Source organism: Danio aesculapii, chromosome 4 (assembly GCF_903798145.1).
Source record: "Danio aesculapii chromosome 4, fDanAes4.1, whole genome shotgun sequence".
Taxonomy (NCBI): Eukaryota; Metazoa; Chordata; class Actinopteri; order Cypriniformes; family Danionidae; genus Danio; species Danio aesculapii.
The window spans coordinates 45003200-45018075 of NC_079438.1; the positions used below are offsets into that span (position 1 = coordinate 45003200).

Below are 14876 nucleotides of genomic sequence, written 5' to 3' on the forward strand. Positions count from 1 at the left end.
ACCATTAACAAACTGACATATTATGAACAAATTCAACTACAAGCTGGTCATTGTGTTACACATATTTTGAGCAGACGATGGTGTGGTGGTTAGGGCTAGCTTGAGCATATTTTGTCTGTGTGATCTGTACTATATTCATTTTCCTATATAAAGTCTGAGTATGAGTTGAATGAGCAAATGTATCAGAATGACACTGATTACGCACTGAATTTTTAAATCCTATTAATTTTTCAAATGATTCAGCAGTGATTGAGTCTTTAATTTGAATGGGATGTCATGCATGTTCAAACTTACTTCTTTATTTCCAGAACAGTCCAACATCTGTTGACAAGCCTTGCCGTTAATGGCCGGCTCTGTATTGAAGAAGATTCTTAAGCCTTGGTCTGTGTTGGGTAGTGTCTGTTTTTTAATGCATTTCTGTCTTTTTCTGTCACTCTCTGCATCAGGTTCATCAAGGAATGCTAGAGCCTCCCTCAAGGCAGCAGAGAGGATTCTTCAGAAGTTAAGAGGAAGAACTGAGTTCACTCTTCTGTTGACGCTCAAACAGGAGAAATTCAGCTCAGGAGTGCTGCTGTCCATACACTATGGAGAACAGAGGTGTGTGTACTGTATTTATGTATCTACTAGACTGTCTACACATCTATTAACCTACCCCAAAGCCTGTCTGTCCATCTACATGGACACACAAAAATGGTTCTTCAGCTTTGTTTTGTTGTAACTGAGGTGCTATTAAGTGTGTCTTTGGCTCATAATCATAGCGAAACAATTTAAGTGCTATATAGCCCCAATATCGTTTCTTTAGTTGTCTGTGGTGGTTAAGGTTTTATCTATTCACCCATCCATCTAATTGTATTATTCTGTCAGCCAATATATCCATCTAATGCTCTAACAAACGTTCTCTACCCATCTATCCTATAATCAGCCTGTATAACTGTCTATTATTGTCCATTTCTTTTACCCATCTTTCTGCCTATCTTTCCATCTATCCACCTGTATATCCATTGATTAACCTTTACTAATATCAATTGGGTATCTATCTTTTTATCCTTCCATCCATCCATCCACCCAACCAACCAACCATAGGCCTATCTGTCCATTCATCAATTGGCATATCTGTCCATCCATCCATAGGCCTATCTGTGCATCCATCCATTGGCCTATCTGTCCATCCATCTACTGGCCAACCAACTAATCATCACAGACCCATCCATCCATCCATCCATCCATCTATCCATCTAACCATCCATTCAACCAACCAACCATAGGCCTTTCTGTCCGTCCAGTCATTGGCCTATCTGTCCATCCATCTATAGACATATCTGTCCATCCATATATAGACCTATCTGTCCATGCATAGGCCTATCTATCCATCCATCCATCCATCCATAGGCCTATTTGTCCATCCGTCCATACGCCTAGCTGTCCATCTGTCTATAGACCTATCTGTCCATCCATCCATAGGCATATCTGTCCATCCATCCACTGGCCAACCAACCAACCAACCATCACAGACCCATCCATCCAACCAACCAACCATAGGCCTATCTGTCCATCCTTCCATCCATAGGCCTATCTGTCCATCTATCCTTAGGTCTATCTGTCCATCCGTCGATAGGCCTATCTGTCCATCTGTCCATAGGCGTATCTGTCCATCTACCTATATTTGTCAACTTTATCTTTATATTCATCATCTGTGTATTCATCCATCTGGTATAGGCTTTTGCTGAACTAAAACCTTCTTTTCATTTATTTTCCATCCTTTTTTTTATCGTAATGTCCTGTTTCCACAGAGGAACACATAATCTGTTCTCCTGACAGGACGCATGTAACGGTTTGGATTGGGGTGTCCACTGACATTTCTTAAACGCACACAGTATTGATTTTACACCTCTTTAAGGTCAACACACAGAATCCAGGCCAGCCGATTCATGGATCACTGCTCCTCTTCACATTCATACAGAATTCACATATTCCCAATGGTGTTTTATTCCCTGCCACATTCCAGAATTTAATAACCACCGTTCTTGCAGCTTAACCTGCAGACGTCTAATGCTTGAGAACCTAAGAGCAAAACATTTTGGCAGCAGTCGGTTCCTGGAGTTCTTAGATTGTAAGCAGCTGAATCATGATTATGACGTTTCAATGACTAAATCTGTTTTCTTGGCTTCCTCCTCAGGTTTCTGGAGGTAGAGAGCAGCGGTCTGCGTAATGAGATCCGTCTCTTCTTCCAAACCCCAGACCAGCGGCAGCAGAGAGAGGTCTTCCCCTATAGTCTAGCAGATGGACACTGGCACAAAGTCTCGCTGGCATTCAGTGCCACCCAAGTGGTGCTCCATATTGACTGCAACAGGTGAATAGCTGTTGATAACAAAACAGCCACTAGCAAGGATATTTTAGCAACCGAAAAATAAAGACTGAAACTATTGGTCAAAAAACATTTTCGCTAACTGAATTGAAATGAAAATTAAACTAAATTCAACTAAGTTTTCAGAATTAGTAAGCACTGATTCTGTGGCTGTTTATAAAAGTACCTTTTTTGGCTGCTTGTTCAGACTACTTATTTAAAATGAGTTGAAACAAAACAATTGTTAAGTTTTTTAGGACAATTGAATAGTTTTATGTTTAATCCAATTAAATTTGTAAAAACTTTTAAGTGAACTTAATTGATTTATGTTTGGACAACATGAAGGAGTTATGTGGAACCCTGCATTTTTACAGTGTATTGACCTTATTCTTCGATGCGGAAGTGCACTTGTTTTAGTTTTAAAACTTCAGATTTAGTCGCCTATGGGAGAAATGACTAGGAATAATAAACGACAGAAAATGGTCAAACTATTTGCTCTACAAACAAGTGTGTGCATGACTATACATAAAACGTAGAATAATATCATAAGAAACTATCAGTTTGCTACATCAAGCAGCAGAATGAGCTGTTTTTAACGTCTAAAAATGAATGGAAGTGATTGAGATCGGAAATCTCGAACCAAAAAGTTTCAAAAGGCTGCGCCCGCTTGTACAGCAAGAGAAAGGTCGATAGGAGTACCTGTAAATGCATTTTTACCACCAAAAAATTATAAGTCAAAACATGTTCATATTCAAAAACATATTTTCGATATAAACATAAAACATGGTGATGTGGTGGCGGAGTGGGTAGCACGTTCGCCTCACTGCAAGAAGGTTGCTGGTTCCAGCCTCGGCTGGGTCAGTTGGCATTTCTATGTGGAGTTTGCATGTTCTCCCCGTGTTCACGTGGGTTTCCTCTGGGTGCTCTGGTTTCCCCCACAGTCCAAAGACATGTGGTACAGGTGAATTGGGTATGCTAAAATTGACTATAGTGGATGAGTGTGTGGATGTTTTCCAGTGATGGGTTGTGGCTGGAAGGGCGTCCGCTGCGTGAACAATATTCAATTCAATTCAATTCAATTCAATTCAATTGATTAATTAAGGGACTACGCAGAAAAGAAAATGAATGAATGAACATAAAGCATTGTCTATCTTTTTTGTGTGCTAAAAATGTAACTATGGAAGTTGAAGTTGAAGAAGTTTGTCTGAATTCTTCAAGATTTTTCTTTTTTCTTTTGCATTTGTACAGTATAGTTTTGGATTCAGTGTTTGTTCAAACAATTTTTTTATTTTTATTACTATGAGGTTTGCACAAGAGTTAAACTGTCCAAACACTAAACTTTGCCCTGGTCAACACTATGCAAACTCCAATAAACTATAATTTATAAAACCTAAATGTGTTCACAAAAAAAAAACTAAAACTAACAGAACCATTGATGAAATTAACTAAAACTAAACTGAAATGCACAGCAAATTTAAAAATGCAAAACTATCCGCTTGTTAAATGTGACATCACATGAAGTGGCTTCCAAGCGCTTCATCAATAAACGTTAGAAAGCGCTATAATACACATACAGATGTGTCTGATTATTTTTTATAAATTGTTAAAATAGTGATGTATGTGATGCAGAGACTTAACAAGCGGATTATAGTGAGATGGATTTGAATACATTCTAAAAGCAAATGTTTGCTTTTTTTGTATTTGTCTTCAGAATTTATGAACGGATTGTGGAGATACCATCTATGGACTTCCCCAGAGGAACGAACATCTGGGTTGGCCAAAGAAATGACGCCCATGGATTTTTCAGGGTACAACATCGTTTTGTACATCAAAAATTAGACCATAAATCTGTACCAGTTTGCCACTCTGACGATTTGTCTTTTTCCTTAGGGAGTGATGCAAGATGTTCAGTTAGTAGTCGTACCTCATGGATATGTCGTCCAGTGTCCAGATCTCAACCGTAGTAAGTGCTTGCTTTTGGTAGATGACATTGAAAAAAAAAGAAAAAATATAAATGCACTTTGCAAACTCACTGTTCTGGAAACGCCATTAATGCACTTCCACTACTTTGGCAGCGTGTCCCACTTGTAATGATTTCCACGGGCTGGTTCAGAAGATCATGGAACTTCAAGATATTTTGGCTAAAACGTCAAACAAGGTAAGATTAGAATTAGCTGAAAAAGAAATATATTGTGCAGCCTTTTAAAGTTTAAATAACATTTTAATAAAGGTAAAAAGATTTAAGAAATACTGAATTAAAGAAAAGCAGCTGTTTAACAATTTCTTTATGTGAAATGAATAACTTGTAATATTGAAGTGTATTTTGGATTGAGTCTTCATGAAGGTCCCAGTATCCTTTCCTGAATGCTGTCGAAATTATTTGTGAGTTTTTATGTTTTGAGCTAAACTGTAAAAAATGCTAATTCTCTTTGTGGTGAAGAGTGATATTTTAGCATGCTAATCTTGCTATTGCAGGCTAGTAGTTATTATAAAAGGATTCAGCCAGTTTCATGTGTCCCATTTTATTGGGATTTACTCATTTCATTTTCCGCTACATAAGGTTTATTGTTTTTGTGTTGGATGTCCCCATTTTCTATGTTTTATGGTCTGTTTAAAGGCTGCTTTTACCATAAATCTCCTATTTTCCTCTCCATCTAACATTTCTTTTTTGCCGACTCGTCATTTTTTTTATACGATCTCCTGCTATATTGAACACCAACCCCCCTCCTCTTCCTCATATCTTCATTGTGCTGCAGTTGGCTCTTGCCGAAGAGAAGATGAAGTACTTGGATGGCTGTTACTGTGAGAGGACCTGCACCCTGAATGGAGAGATCTTTAGGGACAGCGATGCTTGGATCGATGGATGCAGAAACTGCACATGCTCAGTAAGCATGTGTATTCCTTGAATTGAGCTGATTTAGGAATATTTGGAAAGGATCACTGGATTTAAAGTGAAAATCATCCTTAAATCACCCCTTACTTCTTTCAAACTTCTGTGAGTTTCTTGCTTCAGTTAAACACAAAAGAAGATAATTTGAAGAAAACTGAAATACCTATTCAGAATATCTTCTTTTGTATTCAGCAGAAAAAAGAAACTTATCAAGGTATGAAACCACTTGAGGGAGAGTAAATAATAAGTACATTTTCATTTTTGGGTGATTTATCCCTTTAAGTACAGTCATGGCTTCCCAAACTTCAATCTCAGGGGGGCTACTTGATACTTTTTAACAATAAAAGTCATTTTCAACAAAAAAGCAACTGGAAAACTCTATACTCATTAGTGCTATTTCTGCGAAGAATTTAGTAAAAAAAAAATTGAGAATTTATGCGGAATGATTTTAGAAGTATCATAAATAAAAACTTAATATATGTAATAAAAAAAGATTACCTTTTTAACTTTTATTTAATGTTTACAATGCAAATCCAATTAGATCAACTTAACAAAACAAAGCAAGTGTCTCATATAATATATCTACTAAAAGACTCAAAATATTACTTTACAAACTGTATTGTAAATAAATCAAATGGACATTTTCATATTAGTCAAAATTATTACTGAAATTACTTAAAAAACTGAATAAATATGAATTAACACACATTTACACAAGTAAATAAATAGACTGGCTGTCTAATGATGGGCTACAAATCTGCGGATTACTGTGTGCGCAAATTCTGTGTGAGCTTACTCATTAGTAACCATATCAGTTATGCAAATGAGCATTGATATGATTGATATACTACTGTAAGCTTTTTTCCCAGGAAAACAATATCCTATGGTGCCCTTAAAGGACATGATGTAAAGAATTGGCGATATGAGGTCAAATTATATTCTACACTCTCAGAAATAAAGGTATGCCATCTGTCACTGGGGTGGAACCTTTTCACAAGGTACAAATTTGTACCTAAAAGGCCTATATTAATACCTCAAGGGTACATAATAGTAACTAAACAGTACAAAAGTGTTCATCTTAAAATTTTTAGGTACTAATATATACTATTGAGGTACCAATATGAACCCTTCAAGTACAAATGTGTACCATTTAAAAAGGTACCACCCCGGGGACAGCTTGTGTACCTTTATTTCAACAAAAAAACAACATAAAAGCTTTTTCTTTCAATCAAAGTGTTGCATTCTCCGAAAAATATGATTTGTATCTCAAAAGCATTGTGAAAACTGCAAAACTCTTAATTCCCACAAAAATGTGCAAAATGCTCTCTCTCTCAAATGTATTGCATTCCCCCTCCAATAAAAAATAGTATTATTTTGCACACTGTTTGCAATCTCTCACAATAGTATTGCATTCCCTAAAAAACTTGCAAAACATTTGCATACTCTCTCAAAATCTTGCATACTCTTTCTGTTGTCTTCCCCTGAGAAACAGTGTTTGCTTACAAAAGCACTAAAATCCTATTTTTTCCATCCTCGTTGTATTTCCATCACAAAGAGCGAATTCAAAGTTTCTCATGGGGAATGCAAAAGTTTTGCGAAAGAATTCAAAAAGCACTAAAGTATAATTTATAAACTTCCCATGTAGCTATATAATCATTTATTTTACCATCACAATGTCTCTTTAGGGCAGGGGTATCCAAACTCGGTCCTAGAAGGCCTCGTGTCCTGGAGAGTTTAGCTCCAACCCTAATCAAACACACCTAATCAAGCTCTTACTATATCAGGGGTGCCCAAACCCGATCCTGGAGGGCCGGTGTCCTGCTGATTATAGCTCCAACTTGCCTCAACATACCTGCATGGATGTTTCTAGAAAGCCTAGTAAGAGCTTGATTAGCTAGCCCAGGTGTGTCTGATAAGGATTGGAACTAAACTTTGCTGGACACCGGCCCTCCAGGACCGAGTTTGGGCACCCTTGTACCAGATATACTAGAACAGGGTCGGCCAAACTTGATCAAGTTTGCCCATCCCTGTACTAGAAACTTCCTGATAGGTGTGTTGAAGCAAGTTGGAGCTAAACTCAGCAGGACACTGGCCCTCCAGGGCTGAGTTTGGACACCCCTGCTTCAGGGGCTCCCTAATATAACATTTTAGGTCTTATTTTTAATACCTCAATTGCCTTTCTTGGCATTTAAAATGACGAATTTTCTGAGTAAAAACAGAGCTGAAAAATTGGCAAGCCAGGCTATATTCATGGCTGTCAGTGAGGGAATGCACCCTTAAGGTCTGCTCACACCTGAGCATTTGCGAGGCTTTGTTTCAGTTGTGAAGATTGTGAATATCTGACAATCTGAGTTGCTATCAACACTCCTGAAAGTCTAATTCTGTCAGCTTATCTTGCAGAAGCCTGTAATTGCGTAGCTTTTTCATTAATGTTGATGGAGTGTGTGTGTATGTTCTACCTGCAGAACGGCACCGTGGAGTGTGAGAGTATTTTCTGCCCACCGCCTCAGTGCCCCCCTGATACCGCTCCAATCTACATGCCTGGAGCTTGCTGTAAAGAATGCCAGCGTGAGTACGCACACACACACTCACACACAAAAATAAAATGAGGCCATGCATCTACAAAGCTGCAAATATTTGACAACTTCAGTGCCTGTTCTTGCAATCACCTCAATTCTTCCCTCACTATCTATCTGCCCACCCAAATCTTTTATATAATCATACTGCGGTCTTGATGACAAACTGACCACATCCCAGTTGTTGCTAGGTTACCACTGCCACAAATACGAATGTCAACACACACACACACACAGACAGCGCAGTCACACACTTTCTCTGGTATCATTAATAATTCAGGGCCAGTGTGCAGCGTGTTGTGTTTGAGTGAGCAGAGCTAATGTGCAGGAGCTAATAGCAGTTTGACTGATGACCAGGGCTTTATTTAACATTGCGCTCTGGTAGGCTTAATCTAACATGCTTGTCCGATCGATGGCTTACTGGTTTGTGCTCTAAATCGCTTCGTTTCGTCTCTATCCCATTCGTTCCTGTGCACCGTGTAGCTTATATTTTTGCTTGTGTGTGTTTTCTCTGTAGCCGTGTGTCTGTTCAGAGGAAGAGTGTATGTGGAAGGTGACCGTAAGAGCGTTCACGACTCTGAGGGAAACTGTCTGCTGTTTGAATGCAGGGTAAGTACAAGTGAACCGCAGGCCGACGGTCTGAAGCTTTTCGCCAGAGCCTGACAGGATCTGAATGTTCTGCATTTTTTTGCACATTTATCTTGCGAGAAAACAACCAGTCTGTGCATGGTAATTAATTGGAATTCCAGTCTGGGGCTGTTTGGGAAATTGACTATAGGCTGCATCAGGCATGGGTATAAATTTAGTTTCAGGATAGAATTCGAATGTGAATTCAGTTTAGTCTCGATTATAGATTAGAATCACAAATAGAATTTGAGTTCTTTACATGTTATGAACTGGAATTTCTGACATATTTAGCATTCTGTCCAAGCTTGGTTTTGATTTATGTGCAATAATTGCAAAAATGTAAATATACATTACAAAAACATGTATATTCCAGGCAGAAAATAAATTTTAATCAAAGTCATTTTAAGGCAAGTCATCTCATTCGGTGGCCATCTTTGAAATGCCTCTTGGGCAATATGCTCGGGCATTCTGTCTGAATGGGGAAACATCAAATTCTCCAAAACTGTTAGCCAAGCTTACAATTACATTACATATTTGAAATCACCAAGAAAATTAAACAACAACCGCCTCATAAGCTTAATTTCTAAACATTCGAATCAAACAAAATCGGCATATTTTCAAGCTGCCTGAGCTTATGCTTATGCGCACTCGAAAGGAACGAGATCACGACACCAACCTCATTTATGGTCGTTCTACACATTATCATCCTCTGAATAATGCTTCGTCAGATCACGCTGGTCTTCAGAAGTAATTCACAACCCCTGTCTTGATGGCGAATCTCCTCCAGAAATTAATGGACTTTTTGTTTACAAATTTGTGGGCGTGTGAGGAGTTGCTGTCATGTGATGTATGTTTGACAGGACAAACTGTACCTCACTTTCCTTTCATACAGATTACAAAAACTAAAAAAAAATTGTTTTTAAGTGTAGTTGGTTCATTTAAAAGTACAGATTTTAAGCTTTATGTGGATATATTTCTTATGCTTGTGAAGCAAGTATTCGCTGAGATTCCATTGTGGTTGTTCACCACAAAAACTGTTGTAAAAGCACACGTCTGGTCCGAGCTTCTCCCCCGAAGAAACATCAATCTACAGCGATCGATGATTGGCTCCTGTATTAGTTAGCGGTGCTTCATTCGCCATATTGACCATTACACTTTTCCCCATTCAATACTATACGAGTGACATATCTAGTGAACTCTAGAGTCTATGCTTTAATTTTTTAAAGGTCTGTTTATTTAATTGGACTCCAATATATAAAATTAGAATTCATTTCAAGACAATAAAGTCTTGGAAGAATTTGAATTATTAGTATATGTATTCTGTGATTTGTATGAGTTTTCACTTGCCATGGAAAATGAATGGAGCGGACTCACTCTCACACATGTGCTTAACTCAGAATGAACTTGAAATTTAAATTGAGACCAACTCTGAATTTCATTAGAATTTCAGACCACATTTGATTTTCTTTCTAGGCGTGGTTATAAATTTCAGTTCCAGGCAGAATCTAAATTGCTTATTGGACATTTTATGAATTGGAATAGCAGGCAGGATTTGAAATATGCCTGAAGTTCATTAAGAATTTGAATTACAGGCTGAGTTTGAATTCTGTGCAAAATTTAAATCTGGTTTTGGTCTGGTTTTAAAATAAAATTTTAAATATATTCCTCCTATTTTTAGTTATATGATTTCAATCTTTCCTGCTTTGCTGACAGCTACCGCTTTAATCTGAAATTTACAGCATATTTTTATTAATAAAATTGTATAAACATTAGATTTTGTGTGTCTGCAGGATCGAAGTATGCGTAGGGTGGAAATGACTTCTTGTCCAGATCTGAACTGCCCCGAGTCAGAGCAGATCACACTCACCGATCGTTGCTGCAAAGTGTGCAGAGGTGCGACACACACAGAAACAACACACACCCTCTACTGCACTGATAGAGTCATATTAAGGGCAGCCACCTTTGACCACTGCACACACAAACTAGATTTGTGCTCAATGCCCAGACATGTCTGTGCATGACAGCACACATCTATTTTACAGCCTTCACACATTTAACACCCCAATGTAACCGTGATACTACACAGGGCAACATACGGTATGCTCGATTTCACCACACTTCTTATTAGCTATGTTTCATTCTGAAGAGGTCAATTGAACTTATGTGCAAAACTGGAATAATGCATAAAAAATTGCAAAATAAAAAAAAACTCATTGAGTTAAAGAGAGAGAAAAAATCCTGAAAAAATGTAAATACAACTTAACTACACCTTAATTTAAAATAATATTATGTTTGTAGCCAATGTTCAGACCTCTTAGTTCATCTAAATAGATCTATATAGCTTTCTGACATGTTTTGATAAGTTAAAACAAAATCGTATACCTTTTTTGATGTGCATGCTGGAATTTATTCGTTAAATGTGTTTCCATCGTAGTTCTTTTTTCCTCACCAGATAAAATGTTTATACTACTCAGTTGTGCGTATTAAATTATTTTATGCGCAAATATGTATCTCTTGGCAATTCCATTAAGCATTTTTATAGAATGGTCTACAATGCGCATACAAATTGGTTAATGTAAATATAGCTACTATATTGAGATATACACTACCTGACAAAAGTCTTGTCATCGATCCCAGTTGTAAGAGCAACAAATAATAACTTGACTTCTAGTTGATCAGTAGGAAAAGTGGCAGAAGGTAGATTTTTCCAATGAACCATCTGTTGAACTGCATCCCAATCATCACAAATACTGCAGAAGACCTATTGGAACATGCATGGACCCAAGATTCTCACAGAAATCAGTCAAGTTTGGTTAAGGAATAATCATGATTTGGGGTTACATCCAGTATGGGGGCATGCGAGAGATCTGCAGAGTGGATGGCAACATCAACAGTCTGAGGAATCAAGACATTTGTGCTGCCCATTACATTACAAACCACAGGAGAGGGCAAATTCTTCAGCAGGATAGCACTCCTTCTCATACTTCAGCCTCCACATCAAATTTCTTGCAACCAAAGAAGGTCAAGGTGCTCCAGGATTGGCCAGCCCAGCCACCAGACATAAGCATTATTGAGCATGTCTCGGGTAAGATGGAGGAGGCATTAAAGATGAATCCAAAGAATCTTGATGAACTCTGGGAGTCCTGCAAGAACGCTTTCTTTGCCATTCTAGATGACTTTAATAATGTTATTTGAGTCGCTGCAGAGATGTATGGGTGCAGTCCTCCAAGCTCATGGGAGTAATACACAATATTAATTCTTTTCCCACTGCACCATGACTTTACATTTTATCCTGTATTTTATTTCTGTTAAGCGACAAGACTTTTGTCTAAGCAAAGTCAGACCTTACTGTCCTAATTAAATAATTAAATATCAAGGCATGATCATATTTTATTTTGGTAAAGTAAGTGTAATCTAGAGGCCTTTGACTATATTATCCACTTCTGATACCAAATGATCACCTAGAAGTCAAGTTACTATTTGGTGTTCCTAAAACTTGGATAGGCAACAAAAAAAAAAGTTTTTTCTCCAACCTTATATTATTTTCCATCACATAAACTTGTGCAAATCCAAGGTGCAACAATTTGTACTGCCTTCTCATTTTTTTTGTTTGGTTTTGTTTTTGTATATTCGCTGAAATACATTTTTTCCCTTCCTAATATTATTTATATCACGCAAACTTTCTGAGCGGAGAGCAAAAATGCTTGAACATTAGTTTTACTCCCATCTATTTATTTTACCACCCACTTTGAATGTTATCACTCGATTGAATGGGCATTATCAGTGGTTATCAGCTGATAGATATGAGCCTAGGGGCCTTCTGCGCCTCCATCCACATGGTTTGACGTTAATAAAATACAATTAATGAGAAATTTAATATAAATAATTCTTGTTAACTTTCTGCCACAGCCGTATGGGATCTATAGTTGATTAACTATGTGGATGTATGATAACTGTCCTCTGAGTCTACTAGTCAGCTGATAACGCCCATTCAATCGAGTAATAACATTCAAATTGGCTGAACTTTACCTTAAACATTTTGGATTGCTTTCATTATCATGTTTTTATTTATTTGTTTGTTTTGTTATGAGCTAACAGAAATGGTTGGAAATATACAGTATTTGTTTTTCCTTGCATCTTTTTTTAACATAACGTTTTTACTCTGTTTTAAAAATGGATGCGAGTACAAGAAGACAAAATACACTCAAAAACAAGACGCAGGATCTAAGAAAACACACTTTAGTGTCTTGGGAAAACTAATGAAGATGAATGATGTTTATCGAAAAAAACACGTAAAAAATTATAATTAAAATCTCATCAAGAAGCCATTTATTAACAATTATAAAATAATTAACAAAATGCTGTTTAAAATGTCTTTAGATGTTGTCACACCACAGGACGCAAAACATCCCAACGTCCCAAAAGCACATCAACAAATAAATCCTTTCGATACATTACCCTGGAATATTGCACAAATGGGGAATAAAATGCATAAATACAATGCATCAATTAGAGATGTCAGATTTGGGCGTTGTTTAACACTTCAACTCTCTCCCTTTTTCATTTCCAGGGCATGATTTCTGCACCGAGGGTTACAGTCGCAACTGTGTGGAAAATTCTGACTGCATTAACCTAGAAGCAGGAGCTTGCTGTAGCTGTAAAGAAGGATACCACGCGCTCAGGGATGACAGCGCCTACTGCCAAGGTATTCAAACTCCCACAGACAATCCATACATGTTTCTAAACGCCGCACAAACCAATGAGACTCCAAATCTGTCAAAGCCCCGGCACCTGTTATTTGACCCCCCACAGATCTGCTTGCTCCAAATTTCTGTTTTGTATGAGCAAATAACAGGGCTTTCGCAAATCACTAAATTGCCCGCAATCACAGACGGAGGAGTTGCTGACGAAAGCTGTTGACTGGTGATTACTTAGTGTCTCGCTGAATGAATATTTCAGCGCCGCTATTATCCTTACAGCTGTAATTAATGCATTGTAAACCCTGGAGTTCACGCTGCGCGAGCGTGTGTGTACAGATGTGAAGGAGGTTTCCTGTGGATCGCTGCTATTTAATAGGCTGTACCCTTGTCTAAACATACATGGGTGCTCAGAGAGAGTGCGACTGATATTTTCTGACTATTTCTAGTTTTAGATTTTCGTTTCTTGTTTTATTAGAGTCGGCTGATTCTATTCAGGTTCTTCCAGTTGTGTTTCGCATAGGATTTTGTAAGCTGAGAAAATAATATTTACTATTTCTTCTATGCTAATGAAGGACTTTCTGAGCAAAAGTTCCTCAAAGCTCCAATACACATCTCTGCCATTTGTCTTACAGAAACCATGTGCTTTTCACCACACACAATTCATCTGCTTGTGATCTTCCTTCATATAACTTTGTCATGTTTGGTGTCATTTGACAGATTATGACTTCTTAGTGATGAAATCAACAGAGACATTGATAAATATCAATATACAATCTATTTACTATTGTTGAGTCATGGCCTGAGGAGAATACTGTATGTTAATGTACTTCTCCTCCACTTTGTCTCCTCAACTTTGCTTTCATGTTCAGCTGGTATTGGGGGTCGGTATTTTACTCATGTTTGACAAAGCTTTGCTCAGGTTATAAGGAGGAATGGTTACTGTGGATCTGGGAGAATGGCTTTTACTCTGCTTCCATTTAAGTCTGTTTCATTCTTTTGTCTGTATATTTAAACATGTAACTTAATAAACAACTTTGCCTGCTTTAAGGCGTTTCTCTTCATCAATGATGATAACAACTTTAATGGAGTCAGATTAATTAAAATGCAGTCAAATACAGTAATTTATTGATTTAAACACGCCATCCTGGGCCAATAAACGATATTATATCGAATTGCATTTAAATTTATGTCAATAACAATGATAAACTCTGGACTTTTTTACTCTATATTGATCTAAAAGCCAACCACATGACAGAAATGTGCAACAATGGGAATCTAGAACTGTGTTAATATTAGAGATCCATTGAAAAATAGGCTATGTTATTTAATGGAGCATCTAATTTTGGTGGCTTCAGTCATTGTTGGGGTACTCGTTTAAATATGGAAGCATTAACAACTGATATTGAAATATATATCGTTATTTTTCAATATGGATAGTAAATAATCTAGATTGCATTTTTGTCATATTGCCTAGCCCTACGCCATCCTTCAATTGCTTTCTGTTTTTGATTATTGGTTCAGAATAGCAGCGTTAGTTTCGAGCCTTACAATTTTAACATGTGTTTGCACTTGTTAAAGGGACAGTTCATCCAAAACTGAAAATTCTGTCATCATTTATTCATTCTCCTCTTGTTTCAAACCTGTTTGGCTTTCTTTATTCTGCTAAACAGAAAAGAAGATATTTTAATGAAACCTATTGACTTCCATAGTATTTGGAATATTCAATACTATAGATATCA

The 14876-nt window shown here is 37.3% G+C and overlaps 1 protein-coding gene across 1 annotated transcript in view; it reads left to right on the forward strand.

Moving 5' to 3' along the window:
• The window catches only part of nell2b (neural EGFL like 2b), an 82623-nt gene that overhangs the window by 13117 nt on the left and 54630 nt on the right, over positions 1–14876 (forward strand). The window contains exons 3-12 of the mRNA XM_056455786.1: positions 447–597; positions 2177–2350; positions 4056–4152; positions 4235–4307; positions 4420–4502; positions 5101–5229; positions 7700–7802; positions 8328–8419; positions 10228–10330; positions 13008–13142. Coding sequence (XP_056311761.1) covers positions 447–597; positions 2177–2350; positions 4056–4152; positions 4235–4307; positions 4420–4502; positions 5101–5229; positions 7700–7802; positions 8328–8419; positions 10228–10330; positions 13008–13142 — 1140 coding nt within the window. The remainder of the gene's footprint in view (positions 1–446; positions 598–2176; positions 2351–4055; positions 4153–4234; positions 4308–4419; positions 4503–5100; positions 5230–7699; positions 7803–8327; positions 8420–10227; positions 10331–13007; positions 13143–14876) is intronic.